The 18,085-nt window shown below is 34.7% G+C and overlaps 1 protein-coding gene and 1 long non-coding RNA gene across 2 annotated transcripts in view; one reads left to right on the forward strand and one right to left on the reverse strand.

Annotated features, from left to right (window-relative positions):
- Nucleotides 1–18,085, forward strand: part of LOC145293098 (ionotropic receptor 25a-like) — a 322,383-nt gene that overhangs the window by 245,088 nt on the left and 59,210 nt on the right. The window contains exon 10 of the mRNA XM_080139474.1: nt 5,484–5,663. Within this exon, the coding sequence (XP_079995600.1) occupies nt 5,484–5,663 (180 nt within the window). The remainder of the gene's footprint in view (nt 1–5,483; nt 5,664–18,085) is intronic.
- Nucleotides 1–18,085, reverse strand: part of LOC145293099 (uncharacterized) — a 199,416-nt gene that overhangs the window by 78,645 nt on the left and 102,686 nt on the right. The gene's annotated exons all lie outside the window — the stretch shown is intronic.

The raw sequence follows: 18,085 nt of genomic DNA on the forward strand, positions 1-18,085 counted from the left end.
ATGCTTCTCTTCAGAAGTGGAGAAAAGACAGTATTTTACAAATATAAGGATACAGCAAACATATATATACTTTTTATTTATTTTTACACAAACATTTGGGTATCGCTACAAATTCGTGAGTATGTTTCAGTCAACTAGTTTTAACCAACCAGAGACCTTATCAGGAGCCGTTGCTTTTACAAAAGTTTAGTTCTTAATGAATGTTGGAAAAAGTTAAAAGTTCTTGTCTGGAGAACAATCACGTGATATGAAAAAATAAAATAAATTAAGAATTAAGATATCAGCATTAAGTTAGTGAAGAAGAAAAAATACAAAACAATACAATTAGATAATCACCGAAACAGAACAAAAACAAAACATAAAAACACAGAAATAAAACAGGTGTCTAGTGGAAAAACAAAGGTAAGCGGGGGAAGGGAAAGGGAGTAGAGAAGGAGGAGAGAGAAGGGAGAAATGTTGGGTTTAAATTATGGGCGCATTCAGGAGTGAGAGAAGAGGACATAGGCACGGCTATCACCGAAAGAGATCTCGGTGACCATGGACATATTACGTAGGCCGGAAATATGTGTAGCCTTGTAGTAGTAGTAGTAGTAGTAGTAGTAGTAGTAGTAGTAGACCACTACAGTAATTAATTCATTTGCTTATTTATTCATGAATTAAAATATTATTTAATGTTTGGGTAGTTATTTTTGTGTATATCGAAGCGTTGAGTGAAATTTGAATAAAAATTGTATAAATACATTTGAAGCCAAAACTGCAACGCGAAATTTTTTTAAACACCTGTTTATTTTATAAAAAAACTTTCGCGTTGCAGTTTTGGCTTCAAATGTATTTATACATGTTTTATTCTTCAAATTTCACGCAACGCTTTGAACGGATATACACAAAAATAACTACCCAGATTTTCAAAATGTGCGACCACGCGTCCGTCACCTATCTGGCTTCATAAAAACCCCGCAGTTAACAACATCACGTGGACTCTTCATCGAACTATCTCCCACTACATCATGTCGTGGAAGAAGAGAAAAAAAAGATTAATAAAGGAGTCTTACTCCGAAATATATTTCTTTAAAAATAAACACCCGTTTATTTTATAAAAAAAATTCGCGTTGCAGTTTTGGCTTCAAATGTATTTATACATGTTTTATTTAATGTTTGTTTGGGTTAGATAAATACATTTAAATTTATAGCAAGAGATGGAAAATGGAGGTTTCAAAATTCCAATCACACGTGTGATCTTTTCTAACATGATCTCAAACGTCACCCACGCCTTAAACGTGATCCGGAATTTTTCCCTGTCTGTGCTATGTTAGAGAAGGTGCATCAGGTGATTAACAATAAACTGTAGTACTGAAAGTTAAAACGCACACCACACACAAATTAAAAAAAAAAGTCTAATTGTATTAACACAAATTCATTGAGTAACCTGACTCAAACAACAATAACTCAATCTTTTTTCGTTCTTCGTTATTGTAGTGACATCTAACAGCTGAAAAAAATAAGTTTTCATTAAAAAAAACAACTACTTACTGTTTTTATCAATTTCAATAATAAGTAATGTTATCTAATTGTCATGATAAAATTAGTTAATTATTAATGCAAAACATGTACTTTGTACAAATAGGTGATTGTATGATATCTACCATTAATTGTAATAAAACGGACAGTTACTTTCCCTGACTATTAATTTATATACATGTTTAAAATGTTTTCGAAAACTTTTTTCGTTAATAATTAATTTTCTATCCTATTGTTTTTCGTAATTTTTTTCATTACTGCAACATGACAATTCAGTAGACATTATTGGTTTAACTTGAATATTTCAGTTTTCGAATTTCGTTACAATAACGAAAAGGAACCATTTTTCCCCTCGCTGATATAAGTGGTAAAAAAAGGGGAAATATATTCCAGAAGTTAAATCAAGCGTCACTCATTTTCTTTACAGCTAAACGTTTGTTTCTCAATTCATACTTATTCACGATTGCTGACAATGTACACTGTGGAACGATGAAGTTATCGCCCTAAAGAAAACAACACTATAGCTTTATTTTAAAACTGCTATTGAAAAAATCAATTCGGATAACTTGATTATGTAGTAGAGCTGATATCTATTCAATGTAGCCACCTTCAGCCTCAATCAACGCTTCGATATGAGTCTGGAACTGGGAGCATACCTTTTCCACAAACGCCGGCAGGAGCTTGGCAAATACTCAGGGGATGGCAGCGATTAGGCTGGCTTTGGCATTATGAGAGGTCATGTTGGTGATGCTCTCGACATATGGCCAAACGAAATAGCCCAGCAAGTTCAGGTTAGGGGAGGACAGGGCCCAGTGGAAGAAGTCGTAGCACTCCTGAAGCCAAGCCTGGGTATCTTTGGACTTGTCGGCCGACGCTGTGTCCTGCTGCCACACCCAGGTTCTGCCAGCGGCCACTTGAGTGCACCAATGGATGACCACACTCTTCACCATATCCAGATACACTTTGATGTAGACTTTCAAGCTGACTTTGAAGATGTGAGGTGGCATGATGTGGCCCTCACTTGAAACCACCCCAAAAACCATAACCGTGGCCAGAAACTTCATTGAGCTGTACCCTCATTCATGAACCGTCTGGATTTGCATTTTGAGGGTGTTGGTGAGGGTCCTGTTGTCATAACTTGTATCAGTAGAGAGTGCAGTGGCAGATCTCCGATCTCGCTCATGGAACATTGTGTCACTTTCAGACATGATAGAAGGCTCCTATCGCTCTTGGGATTTGTACACATCTGGTCAACTAGTAGATGGTCTGCAACAAAAAAAAAAAAAAAAGAAAACCGGTTTTCATTAAACAGAAATGGAATCCTGTCGTTTTTTTCTAGGGTGACAATTTTATCGTTCCACTCTGTGGTTCAACACATAAAAAATCTGAAAAGTGATGGTTTTCTATTTAAATATCTTTATTTAGAGAAATAATTAATAATAAAAATGAAATTTTGGCACTTGTGTTACTATCCCCAACTAATTTTTTTTCCTGCTGAGTTTTTCAGTGTATATTCATATGTAATTTCAAAAAAAAAAAAAAAAAAAAAGGAGAATCACATATTTTGGGGAAGCAAGTTGGGGCGATTTAGCATAAGGTCTACAAAAATACTAAATAAATTTTGCAATATATTCATTTTTTTTTAAACAGTCTTAGTATTAGATTTCAGTTTCTTGTACATAAACTACAATTCAATTTTGAGTTGACAACAATGTGTAAAAGTTCCAGCAGCTAATGCTAATATTCGAAATTTGAAAATTACAAAAATGCAAGATTTCATTTGCAATAAAATAACATTTTTTTTTATTCTATTACACTGTGCAACAAATTTCTGGTTTAAAAAAAAAGTACATAACATATAAGACTTGTTTTGGTGTGAGAAAATTATCCTGATACTAAATATGACCTTTATTCTCTAGATTAGGCACCGTTTTCATGTACTATAAATCATATTTTATCATTATTGATTATGAATGAAAAACACATAATTGTCAGTTTAATCAACATTTGTTCTCTTAACCCTCTTGTGTTGAATGCCATCCTCCCTTTTTATATTCCAGTAGTAATCTGACAACAACCCAGGTTTCCATTTTCCTTTACAATATTTCTCTATCACTGAAATATCTGAAATCTCTCGCCATGTTCAATCACTCACATTAACATTCTCCACAAAATTCTCCATGCCATTGTGCATATAAGAATGGCGACAGATGTCCTCTACTTTTTTGAGTGTTCAACAGTGTAATTAATAATGAAAATAAAATTTTATTATTTGTGCAGTTTAACATCCCAACTAATTTAGAAAACAATTCTCAACATGGGGAGGGGGAGGCTGTGTTAACTCTTCCCTGAAACTGAGAGAACTCTTCTACAATGAACACAGATTTATTTGGACTAAACTGCCCTAGTGCCACCAGTTTTTCTGTTTGTTTGTTTTTTTTTTATAAATAGAAAATGAATAAAATAAAATAAAAGTAATGTTTTATTTTTTTACAAATACTCAAATGTTTTTTAACATATTTATTAAAGATTATTTTAATTCATGCAGATTTCATATTTCATTCTCTATTGAATATTATATATATATATATATATATATATATATATATATATATATATATATATATATATATATATATATATATATATAGTATTGATTTCAAAAGTTTAAAAAATGACTTGGGTCCTATTAGCTAGAATCTAAACCTTTAGAATATAAATATTTAGTGCTCCAGTCGCATTCCCTAACCTGAGAAAGATTTAAAATTAAACCACTTCTAGCTATGATTGAATTTGCGAATGCGTAAAACTAATAAAAAATATCTCTGCAATTTGAAATGAACAGTCTGAATTTCAACTTCCTGGTATATTTCTGTATGTGTTATTCATCCATCCAAACAAAGATTTTACTCTTTATAAATCATCCTTGGTGTATGATTACTATTTCCTGCTAATTTCAGTGTTATGTGATCAGTAGTTTAAGAATTTACCAGTGAAATATTTGCGCGCACACACACACACACACACACACACACACACACACACACACACACATACACACATCTGTTTTATTTATATATAAAATATGTCCTTGTGCAAAAAGATGAATTTTTTTAAAATAAAATTTGCTAATTTTTATCATGTTTTTGTTAAAAATCGACCTCTTTTTTGCTCTGTTAAACAATCAAATGTTTTTTAAAATTTTGTATAAATAGAAATAAAATGAAATAAATGTAAGGTTGTAATACGTTTTAAGTACAAAATACATATAGTTCAGATTTTGTATGAAACACTTTCTGGGTGGTGAGTCTCATGCGTTTATGCTCTTTCACCTCTTGTGTACTACTAAGACGGAATTACTTTTTTGGTTTTTAGTTGGAACTTGAGGAGAATGCAGAGCATCGATAATAAATGCATAGAATCGATAATAAATGCTTTTTTTTTTTCAGTAGTGTGTGTTTTTGTTTTTAGTGTTGAGAAAGTTTGTTTTTTTTTAAATAAATTTTAAAAACTTATAATACAAAATAGATGATTTTTTTTTTAAACAAAATAAACTTTTTTTTTTTAATTTTTAATAAAACAGGAACAGTCTTTTAAACACGTTTCTGGGGAAAAAAAACACCAAAAAACTTTATTTTGTATTATAAGTTTCTTATATATAGTTAAAAACTTTCTCAACAAAAACTAACACACATTCATTAATGCATGTTTTGTTGTTGTTGTTGTTGTTGTTGTTGTTGTTGAGAAAGCTTTTATTAAAACGCATATTTATTTTTAATTCAGTCCTGAAATTGCACTTGTGTGCCCCTGCTATACACTCTCCCCATGTTCCAACTGAAAACCAAAAAAGTGATTTCGTCCTAGTAGTGTTCAAGTGCCCATGTTTTATATGTAAACGTTTCTAAAATTTGATTTTCAAAAATTCCTGACCTAATAATACTGTTATTTGTTTTTTCATCCAACAGGAACCACCATTTGTGATCTTTGAGAATGGTACTTATACCGGTTATACAATCAAAGTGTTCACGGAGATCGCAAAGATGAACAACCTCAAATACAACATCACGGAATGCATAGACAAGACATATGGCAGTCTTTTATCAGACAACACATGGGGAGGATGCATGGGACAGATACTGCGTGGGGTCAGTAAGAGGTTTGGGGTACGTTTTACAATTCACAGAAATTTGAAAAAGTGTTAAAAACATCAAATAAATGTTATCAAAGGCAAGATAAGTTACTTTTCTACCTAACTGGAAAATATTTTTAGGGGTTTTGCTCACATTAAAATGTTTATTCGGTTCGAAAAACAAATAGTGTCGAGCCTTAGATGATATCAAGAAAAATGGTCACGAATTGACATCTAAATATTTCAAATCTTAAAAATGACTAAAAAAATATATAAGACAAAATACTGTTAGAAACCCACCTAATATATGTTACTGTGAAATTTATTGAATGGATTTCTAACAGTATTTTGTTTTATTTTTATTTTTAAGTTACTTTCAAGACTTTAAATATTTAGCTGTCAATTCGCGCCCATTTTTCTTGTTATCACCTAACGCTCGACACTATTTGTTTTTCAAACCTAATAAACATTTTAAAGTGATTAAAACCACTAAAAATTTATTCAGCTGCGTAGAAGAATAACTTATCTTGCTTTTGATAACATTTATTTGTTATATTTAAATTTTTACTACTTTTTCACATCTCTGTGGATTGTAAAACATACCCGAGATTTTTAAGTTAAGATAATATATATTATATTAACAGGGTGTCCCAAAAGTCACTGAATAGTTTTGAGCTTAATAGATTATTTTTTATGACATTTTCCTGTAATTTTAATATAATCTGACTAAGTTATTAAGAAATAAAAAAAAAAGCAAAAATCAAACAATCTTTATTTATAAAAAAATGTCGTTTAAATGTTGCCCATTTTCGGCTTTGCATATTTGTGCTCTTTCCGAAACATTAATACAGATTGCAGAATCTCTGTAATGCAATTTAACTCCCTTATTTCGTTCCGAAAGCTGGCAGACCTTGAAACGTCAAGAATTGAAGGAAAACATCAAGGGAGCTAAATCGTAATCCACATATTCTGCAATCTGTCATGAATAATGTTTTGGAAAGAGCACAAATATGCGAAGCTGAAAATGGGCAACATTTAAAAGACATTATTTTTCATAAATAAAGACTGTTTGAGTTTTGTATTTTTTTTTTTTTTTAATTTCTCAATGTCTTAGTCAGATAGTGTTAAAATTACAGAAAGATATCAAAAATAAAAAACCCATTTAAGTTCAAAATCCTTTAGTGACTTTTTGGACAACCTGTATATATTGTCATAAACGTATTCATTTCATTTTCTTCTCTTGTCTTATTTTCTTTATTATTTTTTGGAGTGCTTATTCAAATTGACACTTATGGTGGCAATTAAAAGTAAAGAAAATACAGAAAGGACTGTATGATGTATGTACTCATTACAAAATTAAGATGTCATATTCCAAAAATTAACGTTATTTGATCAAGTAGATTTTTTTTATTATTATTCACAAAAATAAAATTTTACGAATAAGCGAGTCGTTGTGTTTTCCTTGGCCATGATGAAATCTAAAAAAAAAAAATAAATCGGGTTGGGACAATTCAAATCGAAACGGCGTAATCACAAATTAGCCTTATATTCAACACAATAAAATAGCTAAATACTGAAAATTTTGAGTTTCTTAGTCTCAAAAAAAAATATACTTGATCGATTTTATGTCATTTTTGGAATATGACATCTTTGTTTTGTCACGAGTATGTACACTATACAGACTTTTCTGTATTTTTTTAAACTTTTAATTGCCGCCATGAGTGCTGATTGGAATAAGAACCCTTTTTTGCATCCTTACTCTCAATTGCAAAAATGCTTCATTTACAGCAATTATATTTAACTAGGAGGGATACATGACGATGCCCGGGATTAAATGAGGATTAACGAATATTCCATACTTTCAATACTTTTATTGTCACCAAAATCGGTGAAATTGCTCATTTTTTTATTTAAATCAATTGATTGCCTGCTCTAGTCAGGAACCTACTGCAGAGTACTGGGAGGAAGCTTCATATGCCTTCCTGCAATGACTGAATCCATTGTAGTCTACATTGCACTGTAGAGAACCTACAGTTGATTTTATCAAATTATTTCATATAATGGCTTGAATTAAAGTTTAAAATGCAAAAGTCAAATATCATGCTACAATTGTGCTCTAAACAGAAATATTTATTTCGAACATGCCCCTGTCTTATGAAAGAACCTATTGTTAATTTTATATGCCGGGCCATTCTGCTTGTGTGGTGATAAAGCTTGTCAAATGAACTTGTGATGTTAAACTGTATAAGGGTGTTAACTTAGGTCAAAATCGAACTGTTCCTTCTTTAATCAGTTTTTTGATTATCAATTTTCGATACTTATCAGAGGCATTTTGATATAAAACCTATCTAAGAACACTCCAATACACATAAAATTCAGTTTTATGAATTAAAAAAAATCGGCCCAGCTCTGTTTCAGCGTCCATTAGGAACTCTCTCTCTCTCTTTCTGTCTCTCTCTCACACACACACGCACACATACACAGAGGAAAAGTTCCTTATGAGATTTTTTTTTTTTTTTTTACTAATTTCACTTCATATTTATTTTGTGAGAAAATAATTTCCTACAAGATTTGGACTCAAAAACAAAATATTTTCATAATAGATACGATACTATCTGCCAAGCTCCAGCCTCTGTCCCATCACCGCAATGCTGCATCTCTGTACTTGCTTTAAAAGTAATTGTATGGGATGTGCTCCAACGAAATTACTGCACTTGTATTCCCTTAACGTAAATAGTTTGAACAAAGTTGAAGAGCAGCAAAATTCCACCCTTTCACTGTAGAGGACACCCAAATGCCGGAAAACTTACCTTAGGACTTCCCTTCTTTCTCCCTATTTTCTAACTGAACCATCGTGAAAAGAAATTTTGATGCATAGTGAACAATTATCTTGCTCAACATGTGAAAATTCTATAGTAAGCTCCCATTCTCCCTAATGGTTCACTTTGATCTGTGCAGCTGCTAATGTGCATAGGCAACACACACTTCATACGGCATCTACAAATAGACAAAGATTTAAAGCCTCCAAAAGCCATTGTAAGACTATAATAATCCCAGCCAAGAGATAAGTACACATAGATGACTAGTCATAGAAATTAGGAACTCGTGATTTCTGAAAAATCTATAATAGTGTGGTTAATAAGGAGAAATCAACTATTCCTTAACTATCCAACTACTATGATGTTGTTTGGACAACAATGCATAAGGCTGAACTGCAACTCCACGATGGATTCTACAAATAATTCCCTCCCAAATTCCCACACTTGATCATTTGATCATCATTCGTTCACATGTCCTGGATATCATAAAAACCCTTGACACTCCAAAGCATGTAGATCTGTTCTTATCCTTGCTAGAGTATTTAAAAAATGTGCTGCTAAACCTGTCCTTTCCAAACTCTGTAAAAAATGCTTTGTCCAATTCTGCTACTCTGATACTTAATATAATCATATCCTTCTTAGATAAAAGGATGATCCAAGTTGTTCTATATATTCAAGCAACATTATATTAATGCGGATGTGCCGAGGAGATTGATACTTAAACCTTTATTGTTCCTGATTTTCATGAATGATATCCTTGATGCAATATTGCTCGAGATTGGAATATTTCCTGATGACAATATTGCTCTATTCTTGACATTAAACACAAATCAATGGCTGAATCCCAAGAAATTCAGTGTCTACTAATACTGAGTATAAAAATTGGATTATTATATTTAATGCTACTAAGACAAAACTTCTTTCTTTAGCAATTAGGAGAAACCTTTCCAACCACTGATTGACACGAATGATATCATCCTGCTCGAATTAGAATAAATATATAGAAGATACTGTTAGGTATGCTGCAAAGAAGGTAGGTTCCATCTAATTCCTCACACCTGTCCACCTCTAAAAAGGAGATTTTCCGGTATTACTCATCCTACACACATCAAATGATACAGCAGGTCGAGTCTGGGTAGATACCCACATTTGACCTATTAGATTTTTTTAATCTGTCTTCTCTTCACTCGGCTCATTATTTTTCCTTAAGGATCTTCCTTTCTTTATATCTATTGGAGAAATAGATAATCATTTTGGTTTATAATGATCCTATCTTCCATTTGTCTTAACACACAATCCCAGAAATTTGAAGGTTCCATTTTCATGCATTTCAACCTTGAATATTTTCTTTAATTCTGAAATCACATTTTTTTTAAATAATCATTTCCACAAAATATAAAGTCACCTACATTCATTGCCAGAATACCCATTAAGTTCTCAGATCAATCATGCCAAAGAAACAGTGCATTGTCACATGCACTTACCATTCCTTTTAGTTTTGTTCATCATGATCTCCTACTGTTTCTTGGAGGAGTTCTTGCCACTGATCAACCTTATCCCAATTGATGCACACTGGACATTCATTTTTTGCAGCTGATTCTATATTCCGCCAATGGCCATAATTTCCAAATTATTTGGGTTGTATAATCTTTCCTTTTTTCCACTCATTACATCCAATAATTTTATATTCCACTATTTTATCTTTACTCAGTCTTGTAGTATCGTCTTTCAGTTCCTCCCTGTTACTATTGGAATTTTCATCATGTTGATCTTCAACTTTTTCTTCCAAGACTTCATTCCTCTAATTTAAGGACATTGTATTTTCTTTATTCCTTGGCCTTCCAAGGTCTTTGTTCACCTTCATCAAGTGACATGGATGCATCCTATAGTATGCTCCTCCATGTCAGATCAATACACATTGACCCTCTTTACCCAAAACTTTGGCAGAGTCATGCCATCCTTTATACTTTTGTCTTCTATAATAAACAATGTCCCTTGTCACAAATTGTTCATCCACATAATGTCTTATATTACACCTGATTCAGCCTCCTTTTTTCTCACCGAACGTGAATAGCTGGTTTCAATGACATCGTCCTTAAGCAGTTGAAGAATTTCCTTTTCAATAAAGCGGGCATCCTCCGCACGGTAGTTTCGGGATTTTGTAGCAATGGGTCTGCAATCAGGGGTCAGGTTTTGGAACAATTTTACAGGGGCACAACTGATCTTGGTTAGCACACAGATTTTTAAGGCATCCTGAGATCCACCAAAAGAAATAGTAACGCCCCGGTGTAGTTTCAAAAACGGCACCCCGAGTATAATGTCCATACAGGAGTCAGGAAGCACAGTAATATTCGCAACCATTGAAGAAAATGTTCTCGGTTCAATATTCAGACAGTTTAAGGGAAACAGCAGATGATGCCATAGAAATTACGGAGTTCCATTTTAAAGTGGACAGTCTCATTGTTTTGACAAGGCGGGCACTGATAAAATTATCAGAACTGCCGGTGTCTATAAAGGCAGTTAACCTTTTACCTTTTAACTCGACAGTTTCGGTGATAGGAGAGCAACTATCACCACCTTTAGCGTGGGCCCCTATGATAGCAGAAGAAGAACGTGAATGTCTCGATAGAGTAGAACAGCAAACTTTAGAAAAATGCCCGAGTTTACCACAGCTTCGACATACCTTATCACGGGCAGGGCAAAGGCGGCGGTCATTCTTAAGGTGACGTCACACTCCACAGTTGCAGCACTTGCCATGAACAGGAAGGGCAGCAGAGAACTGTACAGAGTCAAACTCCATTCGAGAATCAGTTGGAATAGAATTTTTAGAAATACAAGTCGCCTCCTTGGCAGAATCGGTCAGCACATTTTTAGTTCCCGTAGTAGAAGTAACAGTGACTGCTCCAATCTGGGAGGCATACGATTCCACGCGAAAGTGAGCTTGTTCTAAAGCCCTAGCACATTGAGTAGCTTCTGTGAGAGTTAGAGTGTTTGTTTCAAGGAGCCTAGCACATATCAACGAGGACCGGAGACCACGAATGAATGCATCACGGACAGATTCATCCCTGTAAATGGTGGCCGTTACATCTTTAAAACAACAGTCAGCGACAAGTCGATTCAAGGCCTGAAGGTATTGGTCGACAGACTCGCTTTCTTGTTGCAAACACGTAGAAAGCAGATGTCTAGCGTGAGTAACGCTTGGAGTCTTGTCATAAACGCCTTTCAATAATTCCACGGCATGTTTAAAACCAGAGAAACCTTCGATAACACCAGCAACAGAGGGACCGATGTTTAAATAGAGAACTTCTAACTTATCAGGGTTTAACAAAGCAATAGTTGATAAGTAGTAATTAAAGTTGTGGAACCATAATTTCCAAAGCTTGTTGGCCTGAGGGTCTGCCGAGGAAACATCAAATTTATCCAGGCGAATTATCTTCTCCATGAGGAAAATAAAAAATTAGTTCGGTAAATTGTGGTGTTTTATCATAGAACGGAAGATAGAGCAAAACCTCTTTACTAGGCTTTACCGAACTAACTTCACAGCCAATAATAAACGTAAGAGCAAATAGTAAAGATGTAGAGGACTAGGACATATAAATCCTAATCCCGTTACAAAAGAATAATGAAACGAATTAAATTGAAGAAAACAAAGACAATTGATGGATAAGATAAACGTCGTTTATTTACTGTTGAAAGAATGTTTTAGATATAACATGTGTTCATGTCCACGCGTGTGTAACCAATGTTCGTTGCGGGGACTGGTGTTGTAGAAAGAATAGGACATGTGTGTTCATCTCATGTTCGGGTCACTATCGTTTGTTCGCGCGTGGGAAGAGAAATGAGTGTTGTAGTGGAAATTGGAATGATAGTCCAGCGTGTAGACAAAGACAAAGAATGGAGAGTTGACATCAGTTAGTAGTCAGCTACGCGAAGGTGTTCTCAGGGACCAGTAGTAGATAGAGATAGAAAGAGTGTGAATGTGTACATACGGTCTGTTAGCTCGTGCCCCATACATAGTGGGCGTGATGCACGCGGTCGGTCCGTAGCCCGACCAACTCGAAAGCTCGGCCTAAAAGAAGGAGTCGCTTATTGCTCTTCCTTTTATACTCGTTTCCGGAGTGTCTTTTGCGCATGTGTATATTTCCTTTGAAAGCGGAAGTGACGTCGTCCATGTGTGCGTTCGTGTGCGCGTGTGTGAGTACATGTGTATACGTTAGCGTGTGTGTATATATACGTGAATGTGAGTGTATGTACGCGAACGTGAATATATGTACGTGTGTGGACGTGGGCGCGTATGTTTGTGTGCGCGTATGTACATGACATAGCTTGAAATGTGAATGTGTGTTTTTGTGCGAGACTAGAAAAGGTTCGCACAAAGAGCAGGTAGCAGCAGTAAACGCAAGAACTGTTAGTAACGAAATGTTGAAGAAAAAAACTCAACCCTTTTAAAAAGGAAAAGGAACGTGTGCAAAATCACATGTCATAGAAACTTTTACTTTAACGGAAATATAACAAATCCACAACAGTGTTAATATTTCTAGGACTAAAACCAGTAAAATCTATGACAAAATGCCTAATAGAACCAGATTTAAAACAATGCATTGTCCTACCTCGTTTATCCGTTGGATTTGTTTTGTTTCCTCAGCAGAAGTTTTATTCCCTTTTACTTCCGTTTGAAATTTACAATTTCAATTTCTTTCTTGATAGCAGGAACTCTTTAGCATTCTAATGGAGAAATATCAGAAATCACTTTTTTTAAAAATATCCTTCATGGCTGCGTAAATTAAACTTCCACATGTTGTCCTCACTAAAAATATCCTTCATGGCTGCGTAAATTAAACTTCCACATGTTGTCCTCGCTAATTTTTCGTTTTCCTCCGATACATTCGCTGCATTTAAAACAAAAAATGGTTGGACTACTTCCGGCAGCAAAAGTTCCGTATTAACGTAATTTCTGGTACAAGAATTCATAACGCACCAAAAATGAATGACGTCTATGCCATCGTGTTTTCATCCCTTAAATATATCTCGTCCAACTTGTTCGTAATTATTTTTAATCCATCAGTTCGGCCGATATCTGTGATGTCTATGTGTCGAATGCATTCTCGTATGTTTTGTGACAATGACAAAAATACTGCTGGGCCCTGTTTTTCCTTAGGTAAATCCGTGAAGGTAGACTGTAGCGAGCTGCTACTACTACGAGACTATGTTGTATTTTCACCTTAGTTCTCGCTTTCTCCCTACTCTTTTCTCTTTTCCTTCCTTATACGTCTTATACGTCATCAGAGGTTCCAGCCAATGAAAAGCGAGAACGGTTTACGTGGGATATTCGAGTGAAGGAAACGTCCTTATTTCCACGGCGACTAGAGACAGAACACACGCCTCACTCCTCAGTTCCCGTTAGGTAGCTAAGAGGAGCATTGAACATTAATACAGACTTTACAAAATGCACTGTCTTTCTTTGTAACCCGAGTTTCGGGAAAACACACATATATATTGGATATATAAAACCTCATGAATTCATAACAAAGTCGCGTTACACGTCCTCATTTTTATAAGAAGACAATGTCTTCTTTTACCAGTATTTCTTTCTATTTCAGCGCTCCAGTTCTCCCTGTTATCGGAGGCGCCCCGAAGTGGGAGCCTACCGAAATGGTGACCTCTAATTAGTAACCCTGTTAATGTATGGTAATAATACCATAATATGGTGAACCCCGTGCGCGTATATACACGCAATCTTCAAAAAAGATAGACCATATACTTATGCTCTGAACACGAATCACACGAATGTCTTGTTTCCATTCAATGTAATTTCTTCATTCTTCAAAATAGGTGGCTGTTTCGTAAATGACGCCATCTTTCTCTGCTATCAATGCTATTTCACTTAGTACATACCACGACGTTGACTGAACACGTGTTACTGATAGCCGGACTCCATATTGAATATCCACTCGAGACAAGGGAAATAACTAAATATATAAAAGAAGGCCACCAAGTTCGATAACTTCAACACCATTTGCCCATGTCTGTGCTGGTGTACCATCAACTCGTTCCCGCCTCTCAGACAGAAAAATCTCAAACTAATAAGTCCCACCACTATCCACCAATGTTAATACACTCTATAAACTCTACAAGCAGTAAAGTCCCACCCCTTCACTCTATAGATTCAAGATACCTGCAAAGAAATAAAAACAATAAACTTTATTATATACAAGTCTACAGAGAGAGAGATTTCGATATGGTGCGTATTGTCTCCTGATTACCCGACATTATCTGGAGACCGAAAGAAAATACCTCACAAGTTAAAACAGCTAATAAACTTGATTATACAGATGCATGCCAGTTAAGCTGTTTCTTACAAATAACAATATATTCTTATGGTCGCTCGCTTCATTGCGAGTTTCTGCTATTGTTCCGGTAGCAAATATTATATATATATATATATATATATATATATATATATATATATATATATATATATATATATATATATATATATATATATATAAGATTATAAAACTGAAATGGTGTTGTAACCCAACATCCTGTTTACGACTTCCGGCTGCGCATGCGTACATAAACAAATAACCAACGCGACAATAAAACGTATTGTTTTACTGTGTGCGTTTTCAGCGTCCAAATTGTTTTTTCTTTCGCGTTTAAATTATCCAAATAAACACTTGCTAATACTTTCTGCATTTTTTTCACATCGTTCATTTCTGTATTACATTTAAGTTATTTTAACGCAATTTTATTACAAATAAATCCACTTTAACCCGTTGACAATCATAAAAGCAATTTACAACGGCGATTTACCCACCACTTCCATTTTTTTTAAATTTATTCTTCATTTTTTAATACACCTTTCTTAAAAAACGTTAATACATTTTCTTCTACACTATCAGCATAATTAAATAACCCCGAAAATATGTTTTTTTTTAATTTGCGTTACAAATAAATAATCAACGCGGCAATAAAACGTATTGTTTTACTGTGTACGTTTTCAGCGTCCCAATTTTTTTTTCGCGTTTAAATTAAAAATATATCAAAATTTGAATTTAAATGTAAGTATTATGTTATCTGTTCAGTGCACATTTACCTATAAGTATGGCAAATCATTTATAATTCAATGGCTGTAAGTTTGTTTTTTCAAAAATAAACAATTATAAACAGAACGACTCATAGAAATCTATCTATATTCTTTTTTCGTTTTAATATACTTTCATAGAAATGTTTCTGTTATGTCACAAAAAAACTATTTTCTTTACGTCACAAGTGTCACGCTCATACATTAATTCCATAGCTGATATAACATACTGACCCAACGGGTCACAGGTAGTCTAGTATATATATATATATAAATATATATATATATATATATATGGGTGTGTGTGTAAACAGGGTGGAATGATAATAGTGTCGCCCTAAACAAAACAGCACTACAGCTTTATTTTAAAACTTTTATTGAAAAAATCAATTCAGATAACTTGCTTATGTAGTAGAGCTGACATCTATTCAATGCAGCCGCCTTCAACCTCAATCACCACTTCGATACAGGTTCGGAACTGGGAGCATGCTTTTTCCACAAGTGTCGGCGGGAGCACGGCGGGAGCACGGCGGGAGCACGGTGGGAGCACGGCGGGAGCACGGCGGGAGCACGGTGGGAGCACGGCGGGAGCACGGCAGATTGCAGTAATCAGGCTGGCTTTGGGTTTTGTGGGAGGTCATGTTAGTGACGTTCTCAACATTTGACTAAACTATGTAGCCAAGCAGGTTCAGGTTGTGGGAGAGGGTCAATGAGAGAAGGGTACAAAGTCGTAGCACACCTGAAGCCAAGCCTAGGTCTCTTTGGAGTTGTGGGTTGGCTCCAAGTTCTGAGGCTGCACCCACGGTCTGCCAGCGGCCACCTGATTGCACCATATCACTACATTCTCCAGCACTTCCAGGTACACTTTGGTCTTGACTTTCAAGCCGACGCCGACTTCAAAGATGTGAGGAGGTTTGATGTGGCCCTCACTTGAAACCACACCAAAGACCATAAACGTGGCCGGAAACTTTGTTTTCATCACCCTGGGCACATATCTGTTATTCATGGCAATCCAACGATGCAGTTTGAGGGTGCTGGTAATGGTCCTGTTGTCATAACTTGGATCAGTAGAGAGCACGAGATGTACAACGACGCATCTCTGATCTCGCTTGTTGAACATTGTGTCACTTTCAGACATGATAGAAGGCTTCTATCGCTTTTGGGGTTTGTACACCACTGGCCTACTAGTAGATAGTCTGCAACAAAAAAAGATAACCGGTTTTCATCAAGCGGAAATGGAATCATGTCGTCTTTTGTAGGACGACAATTTTCTCATTCCACTGTTTATATATATATATATAATTTTTACATCCAATCATAAATTTTCTTCTCTGTTTCTCGTTTGGCTTTTTTCTCAATTATTTTTTTCTTTCGCTTTTACTTCTGCCTCTTATCTCATTTCTCCAATTTTCTTTGGCACTAAATATTAGCGTGCAGACTACGTTGTCAGAAAGCATAACTAATTTCAGCTTGAATGAGAAAAGAATAATCAGAGTAAGACATTCTACGACTTCGAAGATTTATAGTCTGTATTCATGTCAGGTAGTTCTATTTTTTGAAGCCCTTTCAAAATGTACATCATCCTTTTCTACGATTCTAAGCAAAATGTATAACGAACTGGGTTTCACTCCAATCATATAAAATTAATTTCTGAATTATTAAGAACTAGCACCCCGCCCGTTGCTGCCCGGTCGTAAAATATGCTTATGATATTTTAATTTATGCAAACTTTGTATTTATTATTATGAAAGAGCCAATAATCTATTGATTATTATATTGTACCTAATAGAAAGTAATTAACCTCCGGCATGGCACAGTCGTCAAATATGCTTAAATATCATATTTTAATTCATGCAGATTTCGTATTTATTATTACATAGCTAATACTCTATAGATTATTATATTGTACCCAATATATAATAGTGATTTCAAAAGTTTAAAAAAAATATATATATGCCTTTGGACCATCAGCAAGAATTGAAACCAAAACATATAGTTCTCCAGGCGTATTCATTACCCTTTGAGCTCCGTCCACATGCATATAAAAAGTAATAAATAATGTTGTTTACCTATAAATGTATATTTGTGCATGCCTAGAAAAGCACTTGTTAATTTTGACTCCATAGCAGCTATTTTGTTCCACATGTCAAAATCCCCTATGTATCAAGTTTCAAGTCCGTAGACCAAAATTTGGCAGAGGAGTTTGGTAGAGACCTTCCTCAGACAAGGTCACATTTCTATATATACTAGCAGAGAGACCCGATGTTTCCCTGGTTTCAATGATGATCAGCAAATTTTCACACTCCTATATTTTTATTTTCATCAATATCGGTGAAATCGCCCATTTTTCTATCAAATCGATTGATTGCCTGCTCTAGTTGGGGACCCTTCACGGTGCATTGGAAGGAAGCTTTGCATGCTTCCCTACAGCGATTTAGTCCAGAAGACATTGCACTGTAGAGAATCTACTGTTGATTTTATAAAATTATTTTTTATATATAATGGCTTGCATTAAAGTTTAAAATGAAAAAG

The sequence above is a fragment of the Euprymna scolopes genome, chromosome 14 (assembly GCF_053919585.1).
Source record: "Euprymna scolopes isolate OS-2025 chromosome 14, ASM5391958v1, whole genome shotgun sequence".
NCBI lineage: Eukaryota > Metazoa > Mollusca > Cephalopoda > Sepiida > Sepiolidae > Euprymna > Euprymna scolopes.